A 24,552-nucleotide genomic window follows, 5' to 3' on the forward strand; every position below is an offset into this window, starting at 1 on the left:
CAGCTCCTCTGATTTTTTTGTCAGTAAAGGAAGACGGTGATAATTGTACAGATATTGAAGGCTGGAATATTTATGTAACTAGGGACAATTAATTCATTTATAGAGAACAAACAAAAGCTGTGTGACTTTTTTTTCACCTGAAAGGCCCACAGACACCTGTGTGGGTCTGGAGGTGGAGGGAAGTGAAGGTTGGTGCGAGTGGGAAGGGATGAGACAGAGAGAGGGAAGGAGACAGAGGGGTGGGGAGAGAGAGAGCGTTGTGCGCGTTCAGGCAGGACAGGAGGGCGCGCAGGACATCAGCACACCGGCCGGGTCAAGGAGCTGCAAGGATGGAGTTCCGACCAGACAGGTTTAAGGCGGTCGCTGGCAAAACTCTGGGAAAAATTCACAGGTACGCAGCTATTTCTAATATTCCTGCCTCCACCTCTGACTTGTGCCAGTTTTTACGCGTTTTTCCTCTGCGGGACAGCCACGCGTCGTGCTGCGGGTTCCCACGTCTTCTCCTTCAAACCGTACACTTTATACTGGATCATTTAAAAAAAAAAAAAAAAAGTTTGCTCCTTACCTATTTTAATTGGAGTGATGTGCAACTGTTGGGTTTAAGCCGCAAAATATCACGATCCAGATCCAGCTTTGCGCAGCACCCAGTGGAGCGCTTGGATTCACTGAAGTGGTTGAAAAGCGTTAAGTGAGGGGGAAAATATTTACCTCTCACATCATGTGTAATTTTGAAAAAGCAAAACAAAAAATTATTGCAGGAAACGTCGTTTTAAAACAACAAAATTCCAACATGGGTGTGATAGTGGGATGGAACCAGGCAGCGAAAGTGCAAAAAGCTCGTTTTAGTGCGCATAAAGAACCAGAGTGGGGGGATTTTTGTCGATGTGTTTTGATGCTTTATTGCCATATTTGTTTGTTTGCTTTGGTGAGATTTGGTAAAGCTGAAAGTGGTGGTTCAGATGGTAAGAAAGTCTGGTTACATAATGATTCCGTGCGTTATTGGCACGAACTAGCTGAACAAGAGCGTTGCCAGATGGAACCAAAGTCTAAGTAACCCGGCAAAACCCTGACTTCTATCTATCTATCTATCTATCTATCTATCTATCTATCTATCTATCTATCTATCTATCTATCTATCTATCTATCGTGTACAAAGTGACTTTCGACATTATTTCACATATTTTTCCAACATGAAGTATTTATAATGCAATGTATGAATATCTCAGGTGTAAATTTGAGCTTTTACAGTATTTTGGACAACCTTTGGCAAAAAAAAAAAGAAAGAAAAAAAACACCCGGGCCATGAAATTTACCAAAGGAATAAAACTTCTACAACTTCACTTTTTGAAGTTTAATGACAAAAATTGTGCCATGCAATAATGTCACATGGTAAAAAATTGAATATCCTGGGCTGTGGACATTTGGTTGGACAAAACAATTTATTAACTTATAAAACAATATCTGAATATGAGTTGAAGCCGCAAATAATTTAAAAGAAGCTGTTTTACTGTCTCACTTCTGCAGCTTTTATATGATACACAATTACTCTACTAAAGAATAGTTAATGTCTGTGCCAAGGGAATTCTAAAAGGAGAGGTCAACACATATAACTAAAAAAATGTGTTGAAGTGCAGGATGTGTGTGAATAATTTGCATATTATTAGAAAAGTTGCAGCACAGGTCAGTGTGCTGACAATATTTGAGTAAAAAAGAGAGATTAAAGACACCGATAGAATCTCATGCAATAACCATCGCTTTAAGCTTTTGCTCTCTCAGGATTTGAGGTAGCAACCAAACGTATAAATCCCATCCTGAAATAGCCTGTTTTTCAGTCCAGCTGTCGAGCCATGCAAATCCCTAAACTCTCCCCTCCCACTCACTCCATCCCGGCCATGTCACTTCCTCCAGCCGCTGCCTCCTCCTCCTCCTCCTCCACCCTTCCTTCATTGAGACAGCAGCACAGACAACTTTCAGCCTATTGGGGTCTCCCAGATTAACAGACATGCGAATCTCAGGCTTTTTCTCTGCTACTGGTGCAGAGCCATACATGCACACAGCTGATGCTATGAGAGATGCGATGCGTTGGATTGGATTCAGATTGGTTTTAGTGGGCGTTTCCTCAGCTTAGCTAGTGACCTCTGGTTTAATGTCATCACAGTGTTACACACCAGCAGTGGTTAGCAAAGAACAAGGGAACACTGTCTGCAAATTGATGCAAAATGTATGCTATGCAACACATGTGTGTGTATATATAAAGGCGTGCATGTGTGAATATGTCTCATCAAAAACATAGGACATCCCTGCATTGTGTAAGCAGATGTCTGTGTGCAATCTCACCAGCTCATAGACAAAACTGTGATCCCTCCTGATGAAAGCAGCCAGGAGTTCATCTATTATTTAAACATTTTCTCCATCAGAATGCATCTCCTGTTTCTATATTAAACTCCACTAGGTAAGCATAAACTTCAGCATTGTAAGGTCACGCCAGTGTTTCTACTTTTACGAATTCAAATAAATGCCCAAAAATCCTGAATGCATTCATGCATTCTTCTGCTCCTCCACCACACTGCATAAAACATAATGCTGCAGCTGTTTCTTCCATACAGTTCTGATTGCAAAGTTACCAGTAGTATTCCACAGATATTCTCATACAAATACCCCACGCTAGTTTTATTAAAAGACTTTACTACACAGAAGGCAATGCAGAATATAGAAGGTAATCCATTTTTAATCCACTTTACTTGCACTGGAGTTTTTTTTTTTTTTAGTTACAACCTCTGAGAAGTGGTCTGAATAAAATATTCAAACAATGCTGAGATGCACAACGGTAATTATTTCACATCATAGTTGCTACTTTAGAAAACTGGCTGCAGAGAGGAAAAAATGCAACGTAACATATTTGAGGACAAATTTAAGAATTACACTGGGTTGTTTATCATATTTAGAGCAATTTTTTTGCAATGTGCGCAATCAGCAGTTTATCATAGCTTAGTCACCTTTGCACAACGCTACAGCACTGGAAAGACATCATCCAGTGAATCCTATGAGAGAACACAACATTTCTGGAGATGTAATTAATTTGAAAAGCCCCCAAAAAGCTATGGTTAGGCGACTTATGATTGTGTTCTCTATTTTTTAGGCATTGTCGTGTGTGAAAGTAGTTAAATATGTACAGCTTTTTTAAAAATGTCTTCACAGATCTGCCATAGCTGAGCAGTTTGGAGAGTCAGCTGCAGCCTCTCAGCATGTCTGCTTATTGGCAGCAATGCAGTGATGAAAGTAAAGCTTCAGTATTTATGCTGCTTCACTTGTTTGCACACTGACAACTAGAGAATAAATATTTAGTTGTATGTTAACATGTAATTTCATGATTCTATTCTGACTGATAATTTGTGGTAAATGTAGTGAGAATCAGAGTGTGTGTGTGTCTCTGCATGAGTGTAAATGCAGTCATCACTCAGAGGGTGACTGAGTTATCCTATGTAAGTATTTAGATAATACGTCTATGAAGGTCACACGTGTAGGTGTTTGAACATTGTGTGTCCACAGGAGAGAGAGTGAGAGGGAAAAAAAGCGTTGTGACAGGATGGGGAGGAGGGTGTCTCCCTTGGTGACACAGTCCCACCGAGACCCAATCTGTTCACTTCAGGGAGAGTGAGAGGCTCACAAAGGAAGGGGGAGACACTGCTATCAAAAACTGCAAAATAGCCACAAAATATTATAGTTGAATGCCACACATACCTCAAAACCCCTGAGGGTGAATTTGGGGAAGAAAAACTAAGCGGGTGGGCTGAAATGAGGGTTTACATGCGGCAGAATGGAAGTTCAGTTCTAAACGCAAATGTGGACAAATAACGATGAGGCTTATGTAATATTTTTACCTCGTTCACCATCTCTGCCTCCATCTCTCATCATCCTCGTATGAGAGGATTACACCGAGTACTCTGTGAATTGGTGGATTTAATATACAGCCTAACAAAAGTCCCAGGTGACTGAGCAGCACATGAGAGACACAGTTTTAATTTATCACTTGGCAAATCACAAATAAGGCAATGTTGTAAAAATTAACTGACAATTTAACAGCAAATGTGAAAAAAGAATAAGAGTGTATTGAGGAAATTAAGGCAATTCTGGGATAGCGTGCTTTTTATTTTTGCAAATTCTACAAAAGAATTATTATGACAAATTATTCTAGAGCACCTTTAAAAATTTCAATTCCAATGTGGTTTACAATAAGCAAAAAAAAAAAACATATAAAGAGGCAACAATACTGACAATTTAACAGCAATGTGCTAAAAGAATTAAACAGTATGGAAGAAATTTCACATTACACAGGTTTATTTTTTAAAAAAGTTTAAGAAGCAAATGTTAGTTTTAGTTTATTCTTCTTTTGCAAGCAAAAATGCAGCAACATGTGTGGTTAGAGATTATTAAATGTGTGAATTTCTATAAAATAAATATCTGGGTTTTAAATGATTTTCTTTCATGTTAATCAAATAAAATAAACTTAATGGATATGTCACTTTGGGCTGTAGGGATTTATAATGTGCATTGTTTTTTGCAAATATTTGAATTAATAATTGTAATAAGTATTTAATAGCACATTTAAAATTAGAGTTACAAGGTACTTTGCAAAAAGCAACAATAAAACATTTTAAAAACATGACAAAACATGACAAAAGGCAATAAAACACTAAAAGGGGCGAGTTTGATATTCCCAAAGAAAGGTTTAATAGTCAAATGTTAGTTTTAGTCTAAAAATAAATAAATAAAAAATCCCTAAATTTTAGGGTATAGATTATGAATACATTTGTTTGCCAAGTGTAAGAATAAAGTAAATGTCTTGTTTCAAATTCAATTTCATAATATCCGCTAATTTCACAAATTTGGATTAAAAATGATGATGAAAAAATTGGAGTTGCAAAGTAGCCTAGCCACGCTAGACCCAGCTCTGAAGACGCAAGGGTCTAGGAACTCTCGACAGGGAGGGAGGCGGGCTAAAAGGTTGTCTATCAAATCACTCTGCAGCAATTGGGTAGGTATACAACCAATCAGTGCAACAAATAGGCTGACGTAGTTCGTAGAGCGCCGGAAATCAGAGGATGCGGTAGTTCGGTGAAGCCTTATTTATACAGTCAATGGGTGAAGCTCAAGTATATTACAGACATGTTAACAGAAAGATTATTCAGAGTAGGTGCTAATGGACCTCAACGACTGTTGTCGTTTTTGTTGTCGACCCTGGCAGAGAATTAAATTCGTTGCCATGGGTTGTCTAGCGCGGCTAGGCTAGTTGTTTCCAGTTGTTTCTGTCAGAATCGTCGCACCTCTGTTGTCACTTAGTTACGCCCACCTTCTGACTCTACACTTCATGGTGATTCGTCGGCCAGTTTTAGGAGCATCCAGCCTCGAGGCTTACCGAGGGTAATTAGACCCTTGCGTCTTCAGAGCTGGGTCTAGCGCGGCTAGGCTAGTTGCAAAGTGCTTTACAGAAAACAACAATAAAACATTTTAAGAAGCTGATATGACGTTACAAAAGATAATAAAACATAAAAGAGGCAACGATAAAACATTAGAAATGAATGTTGCACAAAAATATATAATATTACACAAATTCTATCATGTACAGGTGAGATTTTTAAAGGAAAATGTCATATTATACAACAAAAGAGTAATGATTCGCAGTACTTAAGATTTAATATTATTCAAATGGAAATGCAAGTTAACATTGTTTTAGTTATATTTACTTATGCTAATGCGGTGTGTAAAGGCTCTGAAGTATTTGTGTCAGATTATAATTTCATTTTTACGCTGCAAGTTGGACTTTGCATGTTGTGCTCATGTGAAAATCACAGATCTGAGCTGAGTTGGAGGTGTGAGTCTGCGCTGAGCCTGCTACTATTGTAATTGTGATCTGTCAGAGAGCCTGAGGTCACGGGACTCCTGGCTGCTCATGCTCTCTCGCTCATTAATCGTTGCCAGCTGAGACCGATCAGGTTCTTGCTGCACTAACAAGAGAAACTCCATCAGCTCGCAGTTCTATGAACCTCACCTGAATTCAAACAACCAGGAACAACTGTCTTTTATTCTGTGTCTGATGCCTCTACTTGCACGGGAATTTTGCATTTTTGCCAAGCATGCCACACACAAGATCACTGCATTTGTTTGTAACTTGAAAGTGCCATTAAACTCCTTCACTTCCACCTTAAGACACCACATCAGAGCTATTTTCAGATGCGTACACGCTCACACACTGGGTTAATGTTGCCCTTTTAGTAGAAAGCATCTCGTAATTAAAGATCACTTTTGCTGTGGGCTAGCCTCGTTAGCTGGTAGCATATGTGTCGATGTCAAGCTGCAATCTGTCTTGATGCTTAATGAGGATCCTCCTGCAACCTTCACGAACTGTGAAGTTGGATACTGAGCTCCACTCAGGGGGCGAGTCAGCACATTTGTTCAGCACAGAGAGGACAGCGTGAGTGTGGCCTACTGATTCAACAGAAAATATGTGCACTATATGCTTTTTGATCCCTTATCACCTAGAATTACAGGATTGGTCACAATTTTAGTGGAGCCAAGTGCAAGTTTTGACAAATACAGTTAACAAAATCTGCAATAATTAACACATTGTTTGCATGTATGAGTCAATCAGATGGTATTTTAATGTAGAATACGGATTATTTACTTGAATCATACAATAAAAGATTTCAAAAGTTGCATCAAAGGGCAGCACGGACTCAGCAGTATGTCGTGATAGAGGGAGGAGCTTGTTGAACTGTGCACAGCACTGTTCGGTCCGTACATATTCATTTCCGGAAGTAAATCATTTTTGTAATCCTAATCTGAATGTAGTGACAGATTAAGAGAGAGAGAGAGAGAGAAAGAGAGAGAGAGGGAGTGAGGATGCAGCCTCTGTAATCTCTTACAAATTCCAAATTGTCACTTTTTAAAGTATTTTCTGTTGTCGTTTGTGTTTGGTTTTTTTAAGTAAAATTTGTCATTGTGAATGCATGTTTAATTTATGCATTATTATGCTGGCATATTTTCTTAAATTCTGCTATTTGTTTGTTGACTGATTGCATGGACGTATAAAGAGATTAGTCTGCTGTGTGCAAACGGGGGGAGGGAGCAGAATCCATGAGCATAACTAAGAAATGTAACGGCTGCCTGGATGAGACAGAGTGTACATGCAGGGAAACCACATGCACAAGCCAACAGATAGATAGATAGTGACAGATTATGGTGCAAAAGCCGGAGTGAATTATTTATATGACTCAAAAAACACATCAATAATTAACCGCAGTCAGAGTCTGGCTCATCTCGTGTTAGCGTGAGGGAATAAGTGAAGTTTTTTAGGATGGGGAAACAGGAGAACTTATCGAAGCCCAAATCTGTAACACCTTTTTATTTCAATATGCAGCAGTGAAACCCTCGTGGTGATTGTTTCTGTTTCTGTGCATAATTCTACAGCTCACTGACTAACTGGATCAGCCTGATGGAAGGTGGACGGCTGAGTGTGCTTTGCTGTGAATTTGCGCAGTCACATAAAACATATATGTACACTGGAAACTGACACTGTGTCTGATTGAACGCGTGGCTACATCTTACCTGCATGGTGGGGTTATTGTTGTTGAGAATTTGGAGGTTGTAACACACAGATGGCTGCTCTTCTGACTTCTCTGTTTGACTCCTGTGGAAAAAAATTTTTAAAAATGACCCTCAACATGAAATGGTCTCATGCGTATTGATCAAAAGCCAAAAATAACAACAAATTTTGTTCTCCTTAAGGAAAAACGGAATAATTTAAGCAAATAAAAGAAAAATCATCAAGCTCTTTAGTTGACAAAAGACATTTTAGACAGATGATGGAATGATTGTATATGTGAGTATACCACTTGAAATATTGATTACCTTGCCTCTTTGCAGTTCATTGCGCTGTAAAAGCTTCTGCTTTTCTATGAAACTCCCCTGTTCAGTCAATCAACACAATCCACATTTGCAAACTGATGTATGGTTTGTGAAGCATTCCATCTAAATGACGTAGTTAGAATTCATACATTTCACTTCTTTCAATGTGCACACTGAACAATCCAGCAGCATCGACACAAAAGCCTGTCTGTTTGGTGGCAATGTTGGGATAGATCTCATTGTAGCAGCACCAGCATGGCGGCAGGTTCCAGGTGGCCCAAAGGAGTGGACGCTGGGGGAATCTGCAGTCGTGGCTCTTCGGCAAGTGACAGCTGCTTCCACTCACTGGGACACAGTGAGTCAGACAAGAGCCCAGGGTGGTGCATGAAGTCTGCTTGGAGGTGTGTGAGGGAGAGAAGAGGGAGTCTATGAAAGGAAGACAAAGACTGGAAAATCTGCACAGTAACTCCAGGTGGTGTAGGCAGAATGTGTGTGAAAAATGATGAATGTGATCATTGTCATACTGCAAGATGTTTGCAGGCACCAGGCCTCCATGTTTCCCATGTGTCGCTTTTTAAAATTTCTTTTAAAACTCCCCACATGTCTCTCTGAATTTCTTTAAAGGGAAATGTTTAACTGAATTTGCTTACATTAAATTATATTACTATGCGTGTGATTCCAACATTATCTCCTTGCCAAGTAAATCATCACACTGTTAAAAATATAATTTTTTAAACAGTTTTCTGAGTACATTTTTTGAACAATTTACTGTTATTTCATTAGTAATAGTATTAGTAAATTAAACAGGATAGATAGGAAAAATATTCATTTAGGTATAATTAAGGTCCACATCAAAAATCTTAATTTTTATAAAGCATAATTTGTTCTTTTACAATGTTTAATTGGTAAATACATTACTGTTTCACTATATTTAAATCAGAAAAAATATTTTTTAGAAATGATGAAAAAATCTCTATTGGCAACAAAGTGCAGCAGTGAGATTAAACAATGAAATTGGTGAAGAACAACCGATAAAGCAAGGACTCAGACAGAAATGTGTGCTATTTCCTGACTTATTCTTCGTGTACAGTGAAAACATCATGAGGACGACACAAGGCTTACCGGTAGTATCCATCGGAGGTCATAAGATAAATAATATACATTATGCAGATGACACAATGTTGATAGTGTGAAAACTTTCAAACCATAGTATCTATAATTAATATAGGGAGCCAAAAGCTTGGTCTGTCTCTAAGCAAAAAGAAAACAGAAGTATTGGTAGTTTAAAAGAAAAATGTCATCCCAACCTGTAACTTAGAATTAGACCGAGAAATACTGAAGCAGGTTCATCATTTGAAATATCTCGGTTCATGGATGACATCAGATGGGAGGTGTGCAACAGCTATCAGATGTAGAGTGGCACTGGCAATAACAACATTTATGAAAATGAAAAATACACTGACAAATAAGAAAATAGCTGTTAGCATCCATAAGAGGGCTCTCAGATGGTACATTCTACCAGTTCTGATGTATGAATGGGAATCTTGGAACATGACAAGAAAAGCAGTCAGACAGTGCAGTACTCCTACAAGGCTGCTGAGTTTATGTATGATTATGATTATGATTATGATTTCCGGCATTAAGACCTGATAAGTCCAGAGCAGTGGATTTGTGGTAGGCTCGCAATTATGTGATTGTCAGCAGGCAGTTGACATAGTGTTCACTTGTAGTCATAGTTACAGTGACGCCGTGATGCTATCTTGCAATGCTACAAAAATCTTTAACAAATCTGAGGATGCAGACTACAAGCCACAAAAATCTACTGCCGAAATTTAATCAGGTGGTCCATGCGCCATTTCTGACCTTCCCTGAGAATTTCATCCGAATACGTTGTTCGGTTTTTGAGTAATGTTGCGCACACAAAGACAAGCAGATAAACAAACGTACGCTGATCGTCACATAACTCCACCGCATTCTTTGCCAGAGTAATAAGATTTCAAACAAAATCATGGCACCAGAGATGTGGTTTTACAGATGCATGCTACTTATAGCATGCGTCTTATATGGTCAGAATAAGCAATGAAGACGTTTAAAATTACTAAACACAAATTGTACGTGATTGAACAAAATTAGGAAATGGGAAGCAACATTTTTTGGACACATCATAAGGAAAGAGATCCTGGAATATGTCGTCACAACTGAAAAAATGAATGGGAAGAGAGGACAAGGTAGACAGAGAATAAAAATGATAGACGGACGGACATCATGGCTACACATTTTAATTCAGACAGCAAAAGACTGGATTAGATGGAGAGAAATGATCGCCTACGCTGAATGGCATGGCAGTTGATTGCCTGAATTTGTGCTTTTACTGTCTTTAATACCATTAAAGTGTTTAATTATTTGACAAACATTTGCTATTATTTGTGCATGATGTTCACATCAAAATGTATTTTACAAACAGTAATTTTTTCTTTTACCACATAAGACCATGAAATTAAACAGTTGTACTGGATTTAAATAAGATATTTGCCTTTATTTACATTTTTTCAATGACTTTTCTGACTTACTTGCTGCCATGTTTTTACCATTTTTCTTACTTTTTTTTTTTTGCTGTTTAAACCCAAAGAAATTCCAAATAATCCACTATGGCGGCATTTTTTATCACTGGAATCATATCTTTTGGAGCATTTTACCCTCCAAACAATAAGACATATGGTATGAAAAGTTTGGATCTACATTATTTCCTAATCTCTGTCTGTTCTCAGGCTGATTGAGAAACGGCAGCCGAATGGAGAAACCATCGAGTTGTCAGCGGAGGGTCGTCCTGAGCTGGTGGAGGAAAAGGAGCTGCCGGTGGTGGACTGTACCTGCTTTGGTTTGCCCAGGAGGTACATCATCGCCATCCTGTCTGGCCTGGGCTTCTGCATCTCCTTCGGTATCCGGTGCAACCTGGGAGTGGCCATCGTAAGCATGGTCAATGACCACACTGTCTACAAAGGCAACAAGGAAGTGCTGGTGGTAAGTAGGCCAGTATGATCTGGAACAGTCTTCCACTCTCCATAAGGGAATGTCCCACATTACAAACCTTCAAAACTCACATTAAACAGTGGCTGAAAGCGAATCAGTCTTTTAACCATTTTCCCTTTGTGTACTTCTTGACTTTTAGGTGCTTTTATTGTGACCTATTGTTCTTTTGTTGTGACCTATTGTCCTTTTATTGTGACCTATTGTCCTATGTTTCATTGTATGTTTCACTGTTATGTTTATTTTTATTTTTCCTGTTTTTCTTTTTATCTGCCTATAGGGTCTGCGAATGTAAATTAGCATTGTTGCTAAAATCTGGCATATTTGCATCTATTGCTGTCTATATAGATCTTCATTAATGTGCACTGTCTCTATCAAATAAATAAGTAAACAAATAAAGTAGCAGAACAGAAATTACAGAGATGCTTGTATTGTTAGAGGATCCCCTTGTTTCCCTTTGTTTGTTCCACACTCATCTCAGGCCACATTTCATTATAAATTGAGCTTTACAAGTGAGCAAGCCATCACTTTAGATCTTCATTTTCAGAATTATATAATGTTTCTAAGAAGCAAAGGAACGACAAGAAAGGACAAAATTAGAAGGATATACACTACCATTCAAAAGTTTGGGGTCAATTAGAAAAATGCTTTTCATATTTTTGAAAGAAAAGCATTTTTTTTCCAATGAAGATAGCATTAAATGAATCAGACATCCAGTGTAGACATTGTTAATGTGACTATTCTAGCTGGAAACAGTCATTTTTAATGGCATGTCTACGTAGGGGCACAGAGGCCCATTTCCAGCAACCATCACTCCTGTGTTCTAATGCTATGTTGTGTTACATCGTGTTGAAAGGCTAATTGATGATTAGAAAACCCTTGTGCAATTATGTTAGCACATGAATAAAAGTGTGAGTTTTTATGGAAAACTTGAAACTGTCTGGGTGACCCCAAACTTCTTCTACACACAATTCTTCTTGATCTCTGTTTTAAAATAACTGACTCAAATCCTATATTTTCTTGTTTCCAGGCTGCACAGTTCACCTGGGACCCTGAGACGGTGGGGATGATCCACGGCTCCTTCTTCTGGGGCTACATCGTCACACAGATCCCGGGTGGCTTTATATGTCAAAAATTTGCCGCCAACAGGTTAATATCTTCAGACAGATCTGTTATGTGGACTTCAGCATTCACTTTGATCATTTTCCAAGCAAAAATATGTAAAGTTCATGTTTGCAGAAGCACCAGTAAACAGCACGCAATCCCTCTATCACTGCATCATATGTTTATTCATTTTTTTGTCATTTCCAGAGTGTTTGGTTTCGCCATAGTGGCCACATCCACGCTCAACATGCTGATTCCATCTGCCGCTCGCTGCCATTACAGCTGCGTCATACTTGTCAGGATATGCCAGGGTCTTGTCGAGGTACAGTATGTGTCTGAGTGACTCTGTCTAAGATGTGTCCTGCAAACGTGAGTGTTTCTCTGACTCTTTTGTGTCCTTTCAGGGTGTTTCATACCCAGCCTGCCACGGGATCTGGGCAAAGTGGGCGCCACCTCTTGAGAGAAGTCGATTAGCCACAACGGCCTTTTGTGGTAAAGTTCAAACACTTTATTGTCACGTTTCGCCAAAATTCAGTTTCTACAACATCTGCAGAAACTTGGAATCTCCTCTAGAGTTGAGCTCTGAGGGTTTGAACATAAGTTTGTGAAGCTGGAACTGCTAGAAGCTGCTCCAGAGTTAAAGATGCAGACTCATGAGAATATAAAACATTTCAGTGCAAAACTTATGCTTTCCTTATGTCCTTGTGTGTGTGTTGTCAGGATCCTATGCAGGGGCAGTGGTGGCAATGCCTTTAGCTGGGATACTGGTGCAATACACTGGGTGGCCTTCAGTATTTTATGTTTATGGTTAGTATCCTCAAATATGTGTTCATTACTGCCCTATTCAGTACTTGTAAATTTACTCAGTGATTGTTCAGTCAAGAATATCTTATCTTATCTTACCTTATCTTATCTCATCTTAACTTATCTTACCTTATCTTAATATGTAAACTGTACTTTTTTAAAAGCATTACAGTTTCTGAATTTAATAGTAAATATAACTAGTAAAATTGCAGAGAGAAGTTATTAATTTATATGTTGACTATAAAAAAACTGGCCAAAACTGCACATAACATCCACATCAAAAATCTGATTTTTTTTCAAATAGTAATTCGTTTTTCCACAATGTGAGACCATAAATTGCTAGATTTTTATTGCATTTAAATCAACAAAAATATTATATTACATATATTTGGCATTATTTGATCGATTAATTATGTGTTTTAGGAACTTTAAAATGGTAAAAAACTAAAAATATAAAATCCTGGTTAATTTACAAATCATCCCTGTTAAATTACAAATTATATCTAGCAAAATTAAAAGAAAAAAGTATTTATTTACATGTTGACTATTAAAATAAAAAAGATTAAATAAAAGAATAAAATATACAAGCCAAAACAGTAATTTGTTCGTTCACAGTGTATAACAATAAAATTACTCCACTTTTACTATATGTTTAAATCAAAAATCAGGAAAAAATTTTTTTACCTATTTTTAGAGATATTTGACAGACAAATGATGTATATTGAGGATTTTAAAATTTTTAAGTATTTTTTAATCTATTAAACTACAAATATTATCAAATATAATTACAGAAAAAAAGTTTATAGTTACATGTTGGCTATTAAAATAAATAAAAAAAATAAACAGACAAATTATGTTATTGCAACAGGAAATTAAAATTGTAAATACTTTATGTTACAGATAATATTTAGTAAAATCACAGAATTAAAGTGCATATGCTGACTGTAAAAAAAATTGTTAAAAATTATAAATGACAAAGAAAACAAATGATAACCTCTGTAAATGATAATATCTCATAAAATCACAGAAATAAAGTTTATATTCAACATGTTGACTATAGAAAAGAAAAAAGAAAAAACAGATCAAAATTATATAAATGCCTTCATTAAAAATCTGCATTTTTACAAATTTTAGTTTGTTCCAATGTGTGCCAATATTTTCCCTGTCATTTATTGGATTTTTTTTTTATAGTCTCTCTGTAGCTTTAATTAATTTTCTCTCTTTCTCTCTTGCTATTATATTTAACTGTTCTTCTTCTTCCTCCACTCTCTTTCTTCCTCTCTCAGGCAGCTTTGGGATATTTTGGTATTTGTTCTGGGTTCTGGTGTCGTATGAGAGTCCTGCAGCTCATCCCACCATCACACCAGAGGAGAGGAAATACATCGAAGAGGCAATTGGAGAGTCTGCATCGTTTCTCAATCCTCTCCAAGTACGGTGTTAAATAATGTCCAATCAAACAGTGACAAATATAACAGAATATCTGAATACACACACACTAAGCTGACTCTCTGCTCCTCGATCAGTCTCCTCAGTGGATCCCATTAATATCTTATTACTTTTGGTGACAGAAATTTAAAACCCCGTGGAGACAGTTCTTCACTTCGATGCCAGTCTATGCCATCATCGTGGCCAACTTCTGCAGAAGCTGGACTTTCTACCTGCTGCTCATCAGCCAGCCGGCCTACTTTGAAGAAGTGTTTGGCTTCGAGATCAGCAAGGTGAGATCACATGAACAGACTTTCCCCGCAGAAGCTTCGGTTTGACACAACATCCCTGCTCTTGTTATCATGTTTGCACTCACCATCTCAAGCATTTTCATTTCATTTGAAGAGCCATTCCAGTGAGTTTTCCCGATCATTCATATTTTTGAGTGATTCATATTTTCCAAAGGTCTACAAACAGAGATCACATGTGGAAAATTACTAGCAGGAGAAGAAGCAATTTTTTATTTTGAGAATGAGGTTGAAACAGACCGGATTTTACCACTAAAGTGTAACACACTCAAATTTTATGATTAGTTTCCGGGAGATAAAAGGAATCATTACTGAGCACCTGAAGATGTACAACCCTGAAAAAAATCTCCTTTAGATTGTAGAAATTCGCTTAATCTATATATGTTCTGTATTTTTTTATGTGCGAAGTAAAAATGTAAAGAAAGAAAGAACAATAATTCATCTTCTATAGAAAAGTACAACAAAGCTTTTGCTATTTTGGGGGAATATTTTTCTCTCATTTGATAGCATCCATCCATTTTCTTCTGCTTATCTGGGGCCGTGTCATGAAGGCAGCACTTTTGTTTGTTTGTTTGTTTGTATTTTGTTGCTGCTGTTTTTAATGTTATAGTATTTACCTGTATTTTTTCTGGCCCCTTTGCTGCCAGATTTGTGTACAATCAAAATCTGATAAATGCTGTTCAGAGGTTTGGTGACTTTGTCTCATAAATAAGGTTTTAAACACATTTTCTCTCACACTGGTTGTGCTTCTACTAAACATACCTGACGACAACACACTGACGTGTCTTCAACATCATGATTGGATGGATGTTAACCAGTTCAGCAGATTACATTTTTTGAAAGTGAGAGGTGGGACATAAATCACACAATCAATATCTTTGGTGAATTATCTCATTGATTTCTGTACAGGCTTCTTGAAACAGGTACATTCTTTGTTTGAACTCTTAATAGCTTTTCTTTGTTGTTTTGTCGCCATTTAATCCACAATAACTAATCAGACTCATATTATTATGCAGATTGTCATACTGTTGTCAGTAAAACAACTTTAGCTTCAGTGAGAAGATGTATTTAATCTGTTTTTGAATCTTTTCAATCCATCAGCGTCCTTCATCGTCTAGTGGTAGCAGTGACATTATTCCTGTATGTGTGTTTGTCACTTACATTCTGTTTCCCTTTCAGGTGGGGATGGTCTCAGCTTTGCCCCATCTGGTCATGACGATCATTGTGCCTGTTGGCGGCCAGTTGGCGGATTACCTAAGAACCCACAACCTGATGTCCACCACCAATGTCAGGAAGCTCATGAACTGTGGAGGTGAGACTGTTGGACATAAAAGGACAGAAGTTTGATGAGAGGAGATAGCTCAAGGTGGTGTTGAAGCAGAAACTGAATGGATTCATGCAAATCAAACTCAGAGTGATATCACATGTGTGTTTGAGGTATAGATTCAGAAGCACGTGTTCAGTGTAGAAGACGAACTATTGATTGAGATCAATAGAACTTTCATTCATGCTGGGTTTAGAGAGGATCTGAGAGAATTACATGACTGTTCAGAGAGACATAAAGTAAACATTTGAACTGAATTCGACTTAAGTTGCATCTTTAAGACGTCCAGAAATGTGCATTATTGCCAACTTGTCTTCATTTCGTCATCAGGTAGAAATCAAGATGTCATTTTATCTTTGCTGTCGATAAAACAACATAAAAAAAACAGAGAGAGCATGTTAATAATATTAAAGCAAAACAGCAGCATTCTGAAAGAATAAAGATATTCTATATATTAACGCACTACTCCGCCCAGGAATGGCAGAGTTATGTGATGATTGTTTGTCTGTCTGTCTGTTAGCAATATTACAAAAAAATGGACTAGCAGATTTGGATGAAATTTTCAGGAAAGGCCAGAAATGACACAAAGACCAACTGATTAGATTTTGGCAGAGATGTTGACTTATAGTCTGGATCGACGGATTTGTTAAAGATTTCTGTGTCATTGCGAGATAGCGGCACAGTGTCACTGTAACCATGACAACAAGTGAACAATACGCCAGCTGCCTGCTGACGATCCCATGATTGCAATCGAGCTACAAAACTAATCTGTCGGAAATGATACAAGGAACATTTGATTAAATTGTGGAGGTGTTTCCGAGTCCCATCGGTTCCCTCCGCCCGCTACATATTTAGGTCACGTGATTCGGCATCCGTACATAACATACACATCCGATACACACGCCTGTGCTCAGCGCAAGGTCATTTTGTTTGTGGGTACGTCTATATTAAATGGATACATTCTGTGTTGCTGTGATTTCTGCCACGAATTTTTTCAAGATTTCAGCGGTCTGAAATGATACAATGACTGAGCAGATTTGGCAGAGTACTGTGCTCTCTGAATGCTTTTCTTGCTAATGATTGTAATAATCAAATTTAACCTTCTAACAGCTGGCATCTACATAAGTGGACTTTTTTTTCCAAAAAGAGTGTATTAGTCATAATAATAATAATAATAATAATAATAATAATAATAATAACAAAAATCTAAATATAATAACATATGATAAATAAAATAATCTGATCATAGCTGATTATATTTTTATTATTAGCATTATTATTAGCATTATTATTATTATATTTATTGGTTACTTCTTATCCCAAATAGCTAGAAGAAATCTAAAATCCAAGCCCAACCGAAGCTAAGGTCTTACAAAGCTAAGGATGATTATTAGACTTAGATGGCAATAGTCTGTCTCAGTCTAACAATTCTCCTTAAATTTGAGGTATCATCATTAAATAACATCAATTGTGTGACACCTTTTACTCAGCAACTGGCATTTGGAGCGTTTGAAGTGCAGCAGCTGCCAGTATTAGAATCACATTGATATTTTAGCACTATTTAATGGTTATATCAATTTGTCCATAAACAAATGATGCAAAGAATCGTTGATGAATTGTTACAACAGAGTTTAAAGCTGTTTCATTGTTTTATCATTTCATATTGATTTGTTGATGTGTTTTTCAGGTTTTGGGATGGAGGCCACCCTGCTGCTGGTGGTCGGATACTCTCACACTAAAGGCATTGCCATTTCTTTCCTGGTCCTCGCTGTGGGTTTTAGCGGGTTTGCTATCTCAGGTAGGGGATGTTACAAACAAGTGACTGATCTGTTGTACGGCTTTTAATACCATGAAGGATAGAGTTATTTAACATTTGCAATATGTATTTTAAAGGTGCGATGTGACATTTTGAGAGAACGTCCTGAAGTTTCAAGTGGTATAAAACTCTCACACAACACTGATATCTTATTTTTAGACCTCAGCTCTTATACTGCTAAAAGAAAAAATGGAAAAAAATGAAATCATCTACAGACGAAACATCCATCCATCCATCCATTCTCTATACACCGCTTTATCCTCACTAGGGTCGAGGGGGGTGCTGGAGCCTATCTCAGCTGACTCGGGCGAAGGCAGGGGACACCCTGGACAGGTCGCCAGTCTGTCGCAGGAATACATATACAGACAAACAATCACTCTCACATTCACACCTATGGACAATTTAGAGTAATCAATTAACCTCAACATATTTTTGGACTGTGGGAGGAAGCCGGAGTACCCAGAGAAAACCCACGCATGCACAGGGAGAACATGCAAACTCCATGCAGAACGATCCCAGGCTCACCCTGGGATTTGAACCAGGGATCTTCTTGCTGCAATGCAGAAGTGCTAACCACTACCCTACTGTTACTACGCAATTATTACATTGTCTGGCATCAATCACATGGGCAAACAAGTGTTATTTCCCAACAGTATAGCTCTCCCCTCATTGATTCCCTTTTATTACTCTCAGAATATTGTTATGAGGGTCTTTAAAGTACTAAAGGTTTCATAATAGTTGTTTGGTTTTGTGGTGGGTAGGAGTAAAAAATTCGAGCTGCGGGTGACAATTATTTTCATTATTAATTAATCATTTGGTCTGTAACAGTGAGAAAAACAGTGAGAAATGTCACAACTTTCCAAACTGGCATCTTATAATATGTTCTTCTGTCGAGAACCTAAATTTTCAAATGGATTATAATGAAGAGAGCCAGAAATGCTGCAGATTCTTACATCCATTACTATATATTACACTGTATATCACTTTTTTATCGCACATTTTACATTTTATCCTTAACCTTTCTCTACTTTTGCTCGTATTTTAGGAAATATGTTATGTTTATTTCCATATTTTTTGATACAGTTTATTTTCCTAAGACTCTGAATGAGAGCAACCTTGACATAAGCAATTTCCCCTCAGGGATCAATAAGTATTTCTGATTCTGCTTCAAAGGTGTTTTAAAGATAAAACATTTGGACCAACGCAGAACAATCCTGAAAATGGTTCCTTAAAGAACCTAGTTTTGCTAAAAGTTCTGTAAAGCGCCGTTAAAGATGCTAAAAGGAAAAACTTGATAGAACCCTGGTGGGTCTATGAATGAGGTACTTTTGGAGGTAACTTCAAAGAACATCGTACTCAAATGTTCTTTGTGGACTAAAATTTGATTCTTCTTGGGCAGGGGTGTCAAACATGTGGGACGACTTTGCAAAGAGTAAAAATTACAGAGAAGACATCAAATGCAAATTGTAAACATGTAAAACTATAAATTTCAAATATTTTCTAGATCTTGACAAGTTGTTTTGATCCAAAAAGAAAATACTATATTGTTGAGTTCTAGATACACTGATCTGTAAGTTGTAGCATGTAAATGATAAAATGAGGCATAATATTGTTGAAATTGAGCTTATTTTTCTTCTGAAATTTCAAGTTGTTCATACTGTTTTGTAAAAATATATTTCATTAAGTGTGAACATTTTCAGACTGTAGTTTTTTACACTAAAACAAAAGGAAACATTAGTAATTTTAGGTTATTATGCTGTGATTTTACTGCTCCAACCCACTTAAGATCAAATTGGCCTGTATGAGGCCCCTGAACTAAAATGACCTTGACACCCCTATAGGGTATCATGGCGATGAGCCATTTTTGGTTTCAGTTAGGGCTGTTAAAATGTAAAAATTATGGTACAGAAATCCTAAATTGTTAGAGAAAGTGCTTAATTTATGGGGTACAATTCAAAATAATAAGAGAAAGTGGTCAGTCCACTGTTGAAAAACATCTCCAACCTTTAATAATCAACAGAAGGAATCTTGATTTATGAGGTTTTAAACATGAAAGGATGCCGAAGATGTGAGCAGATCTCAAATGCCTGCTGGACATATAACTCCAGGTTAATGGAGCATCTGCATTTATATGTCTGAAATAACTGAGTGAATATAAACTGTGATTTAAACTCTGCAGTATTTTTCAGTGTTTTTGTCTTTTATCTACTCCTGAACTGATGTGTTCTTTCGTGCAGGTTTTAACGTGAATCACTTGGATATCGCCCCTCGATACGCCAGCATACTGATGGGAATTTCAAACGGAGTGGGAACATTATCTGGAATGGTGTGTCCTCTCATAGTGGGAGCCATGACCAAACACAAGGTGATCTATTGAATTTTCTCAATTTAACATATTGAAGTCAAAATGTACATGTATGTTCTTTAACTCTCCTACTGTATATTCAAATGTTTTGTTTCATCATTTCAGACACGCGAGGAGTGGCAGGGCGTCTTCCTCATAGCTTCCCTTGTTCATTATGGAGGAGTGATCTTCTATGGTATGACTTTATAGTGTTTGACAACACATGTCTGCTCAGACAATCTTCATTCTTGATGCTAAACATGTTTTGTTTTGTTTTTTTTCTCACCAGGAATCTTTGCATCAGGAGAGAAGCAGCCATGGGCAGACATAGAGGACACAAGTGAGGAGAAGTGTGGTATAATCGATGAGGATGAACTGGCCAATGAGACAGAGGAGCTTTACCGTGGAGGTGGGCAGTACGGCGCCATGAGCCAACAGGCGGTCGGGTCCAACGGAGGAGGAGGAGGAGGAGCAGGAGCCGGGGCAGGATGGGTGACAGACTGGGATAAGTCTGAGGAGTACGTGCAGCCGCCTGGATACAACTCCTACATGTATGAAGGAGAAGAGGAGAAGACGCTGACATAGACGACTGACATGACACAAAAAATAACACAAAAAAGAAAGAGGAAGATTGTTTTTGGAAAGGGATTGTAGGGGAGTCACTGCTGTACTTAAAGGACCTGCTGTGTGCATTTACAATTTGCACATGTCAAAAGTATGCATCTGGTACAATCCATTGTGCGCGTGCACGCGTGTGTGTGTGTGTGTGTGTGTGTGTGTGTGTGTGTGTGTGTGTCTGTGTCTGTGTCTGTGTGTGTGTGTCTGTGTGTGTGTGTCTGTGTGTAGCCATGTGCATGCAGATGTTGGAGTTATTCACATACATGAACACACACAGTATTTATCTGCAAAATCTGAACTCACCGCCCAGATTTCCTTCCTGCTCCTGAGCTAGTTGTGATTGGTCAGGAGTTCTGTTTCCACAACATCACTGTGTGTGTGTGTGTGTGTGTGTGTGTGTGTGTGTGTGTGTGTGTGTGTGTGTGTGTGTGTGTGTGTGTGTGTGTGTGTGGTCAGGTGCTGGCTATACTTGTGGGGACCAAATGTCCCCACAACTGTAGGAAAACCGAAAACAATGTCACTTCTGGGGACCTCATTTGGGTCCCCATGAGGGGAAACAGTGTTTTCTTTGCCATGTTGTTGTTACTGAAAAAAGTAAAAGTGCAAAAACGTTTTTTTAGGGTTAGGCAATGTTTTGGTCTGGGTTAAGGTTAGGTTTAGGGTTAGGGTTAGGGTTTAGATTTGAATGGGAGTCAATGGTATGTCCCCACAATGATAGAAAAACACAGTATGCGTGTGTATGGGTGTGTGTGTGTGTCTGTGTGTCTCTCTGTGTGTGTGTGTGTGTGTGTGTGTGTGTGTGTGTGTGTGTGTGTGTGTGTGTGTGTGTGTGTGTCTGTGTCTGTGTCTGTGTGTGTGTGTGTGTGTGTGTGTGTGTCTGTGTCTGTGTCTGTGTGGGGAACTTTTGCCTGAACAGCAACTTGTTCAAGCCACTGGCATTGTGTTGTATTTAAATTTTTATGTGAGCCATGCAAGTAGTTTTTGGTTTGTTTGTTTTTTTTGCTGGAAAAGCTGGTTTGGGGCTTCAGTTTTAACACTTAAGCCCTCAGACTGAGTCAAAATCATACTGATTGTGTGATACAAGACACACAAAGTGAAAATTTGTGTGTTTATATGAGTGTCGCCACTAATAGATAATTTTGTCCAGATGCAAGAGAAGATGTGCATCACTGAAGTTTGTTTGCATGTGGTGGTTGCATTTTTGTCGTGAGAATCGATCATGTAAGGAAAAAAGGTGCTTAGATGTTGTGTCAGTCCTCTGTTAAAGCGACCTCCCCTTCATGTGAGTGTGCAAAGGCGTGTGCTTGACTCTGAACACAAAGCTGCATGTGGCGTCTCACTGAATCTCACCTGGGTCTGACCGAACTAGGTCACGTCCAGCCAGGATCATGGGTCACTACTTGCCTATCATGAGTGTAATCATCTGACACTTGTGACTTTCTACGTGGCGTCCCATCAGAGAGGTGGCCCAGGGGGACAAGTAGAGTGTGATGCTTTGCTGTTCCACAGTTTAACCAGCATGGATCAATAGTTGTAATATTTCCAGGCCATACCACAAGCTGGTCCATTCATGCCTTTTACTGTCTTCAACCCTTGTTGCTGCTGTTTCCGCGTCTTTAGCAGCTACATGAAATATCCGTCATGTCACAGTTGGTGGAGCTTTTCAGACTTTCTGTGTGCGTGTGTGTGAGACGGCACGTGCTCCGTTGTGTTGGGTGCAGGTGCTGAAACATTGTGCGGTGAGCATGTTTTAATGAGCAGAGCGCCGCAGTAGCTCGCCAGCCCTTTTTTTCTTTTACACACAAACACAGGGTGCAGATTTCATGCAAGCACAGTCAAGTGCACAGTGTGCAGAGGGAGCAGTGACACACTATTTGGCATTTACGTAGTTGTAACAGTGAAGGGAGTGCCCGTGGTGCACATGGGTGGGATTAGCAGGAATTTCTTAAGAGATATTATCAGAGGATGTTTTAATTTTGTAAGTATCATGGCCAATCACATCAGCTCCTTAAGACACTGGTGGCAGCTGGGAAATGGAGTTTTGGAGAGAGAGAGCTCAAAAAGGAGAGGATCTATTGTGCAGGTTGCACAGTGCAACTCTTTACACCTGCACATACAGAACATAGAACCAACAGACTCCAACAACAAACATGTGCATGGACACACACACACACGTCCACACACATGCACACACACGCACACAAGTCCTGCATTGCACATCTACTCACAGGTCATGCCAACACACAGTCCTTTATTTTTAACTTTGAAAGGACATTTACAGATGGCTCTCTTTCAGATCACATTTGTGAGAAAAAATTTACTGCTGGAATGTTAAAGGGATTTGTATTTGATCCAAATGAGGGTTTAAAAGTAAAATGTGTCAAAGTATTTAAAAAAAAAAGTGAATACAGCAAATTACCAGTTTGCGTTGAATGAAATGTCTTAAAGACATGAATGATTATTCCTGTGATCAATTTCATTTTTAAGTGTTGTATCAGTGTAACTTTAAACAAGCTTCATCTTTGTCTCAGTTTATGGCTGTTCCAATGTTGTCCTCCTCCCTCTTGATGAAATGTGTGGATACCTGCTGGGAATCATGTAAAAAAAAACTTTAAAAAAGAGGAAATTATCTTATTTAAACATGCAAATATGTGGAAGGTATTTTGTGTATAAAAATGTACATGTGAGATAACCTTATGTATAATAAAATTTACATAATTTAAGATGATGTCAATATTTCAGCAAAATCATGTTGTCAGGATTTGTCACCTGCAGCATGATGACGCAGTAAATTAGTGTTGAATTTTTTTTACATCATGAGCACAATACCAGTTCTTTGTCTTTTTCTCAGGACAGATGGATGCAGGATTATCTCAGTGAATTTAGGCAAAGATTAGATCGGAGAGCAGATGCACTCAGTGGGAGAGTGAGGGAGCAACATGGACGTCACAGACAGCGGAAGTGAGGATGATGGACCAGAGGGTGGAGCATCACGCCTGGTGTGTGTGTGTGTGTGTGTGTGTGTGTGTGTGTGTGTGTGTGTGTGTGTGTGTGTGTGTGTGTGTGTGTGTGTGTGTGTGTGTGTGGGTGTGTGTGTGTGTGGGTGTGTGTGTGTGTCTAGAACAGTCATCACATTCTGTTTCTGTGAGAGCTTAAATTAAATTCTTAAAGTTTTAATCCTCATGTCATCATAATTTATATTCATTTGTGCTAGTTTATTTCTAGTGCTTTAGTTTGGTCTTTATTTTTGAAAGAATTTAGCAAAAGTGTTGCCTGCATAGATGCAGCTTTGCCAGATTTGTTACAGTGGTGCACGGATCAACTGGAACTTAAACCTGCAATACACAATGATGACCAGCAGGGGCAGTAAAAACTATCTTTGAACACTGACTCTGACTATATTGATCAAAACAACTCTTGTTAATGTGTCCAGATGATGTTTGTTAGATGCTACAAGGCACATCATGAGCAAAACATACAGTCATCACCATGACTGGGCAATTTCACCTTGAAACCGCAACATACCAATGACGTTCTTAACTAGAAAAGCACTCAGAGACTGCAGTACTCCGCCAAGGCTGCTCAGTTGTATGATTTCTGATGGATAAGTCCCGATAAGTCCACAGCGGTGGATTTGTAGTAGGATCTCAATGATGTGATCAACAGCAGGCAGCTGACATAGCATTCACTTGTCACAGTTGCAGTGACGCCATGCAGTTATCTCGCAATGACACAGAAATCTTTAACAAATCTGTTGGTTTCAGACTATAAGCCGCATCACTTCCAAAATCTAATCAGACCGTCCTTGTGTCATTTCTGGCCTCTTTTTTTGCCTAAATTCTCAGCTATGAAGTGTGCGTGAGAATGTGTGTGTGTA

At 38.4% G+C, this 24,552-nt stretch overlaps 1 protein-coding gene across 1 annotated transcript; it reads left to right on the plus strand.

The window, feature by feature from the left end:
- Positions 1-221: 221 nt before the first annotated feature.
- slc17a7a (solute carrier family 17 member 7a) lies at positions 222-23,398 on the plus strand. The gene is made up of 13 exons (XM_022207493.2): positions 222-391; positions 10,674-10,926; positions 11,963-12,081; positions 12,244-12,358; positions 12,441-12,528; positions 12,757-12,843; positions 14,127-14,269; positions 14,409-14,558; positions 15,753-15,885; positions 17,585-17,695; positions 19,951-20,078; positions 20,184-20,253; positions 20,347-23,398. The coding sequence occupies exons 1-13, from the start codon at positions 330-332 to the stop codon at positions 20,640-20,642; spliced, it is 1,755 nt and encodes a 584-aa protein (XP_022063185.1). The 5' UTR covers positions 222-329; the 3' UTR covers positions 20,643-23,398.
- The last annotated feature ends 1,154 nt before the right edge of the window (positions 23,399-24,552 follow it).

This window comes from Acanthochromis polyacanthus, chromosome 21, assembly GCF_021347895.1.
Source record: "Acanthochromis polyacanthus isolate Apoly-LR-REF ecotype Palm Island chromosome 21, KAUST_Apoly_ChrSc, whole genome shotgun sequence".
NCBI lineage: Eukaryota > Metazoa > Chordata > Actinopteri > Pomacentridae > Acanthochromis > Acanthochromis polyacanthus.

What these genes read in the sequence shown, in the direction of transcription:
- slc17a7a (XM_022207493.2), top strand. Translation starts at nt 330, where the DNA reads ATGGAGTTCCGACCAGACAGGTTTAAGGCGGTCGCTGGCAAAACTCTG. An exon ending in CAAAAATTTGCCGCCAACAG is followed by an intron (nt 12,082 to 12,243) that starts GTTAATATCTTC and finishes TGTCATTTCCAG; the next exon opens with AGTGTTTGGTTTCGCCATAG. An exon ending in TATGCCAGGGTCTTGTCGAG is followed by an intron (nt 12,359 to 12,440) that starts GTACAGTATGTG and finishes GTGTCCTTTCAG; the next exon opens with GGTGTTTCATACCCAGCCTG.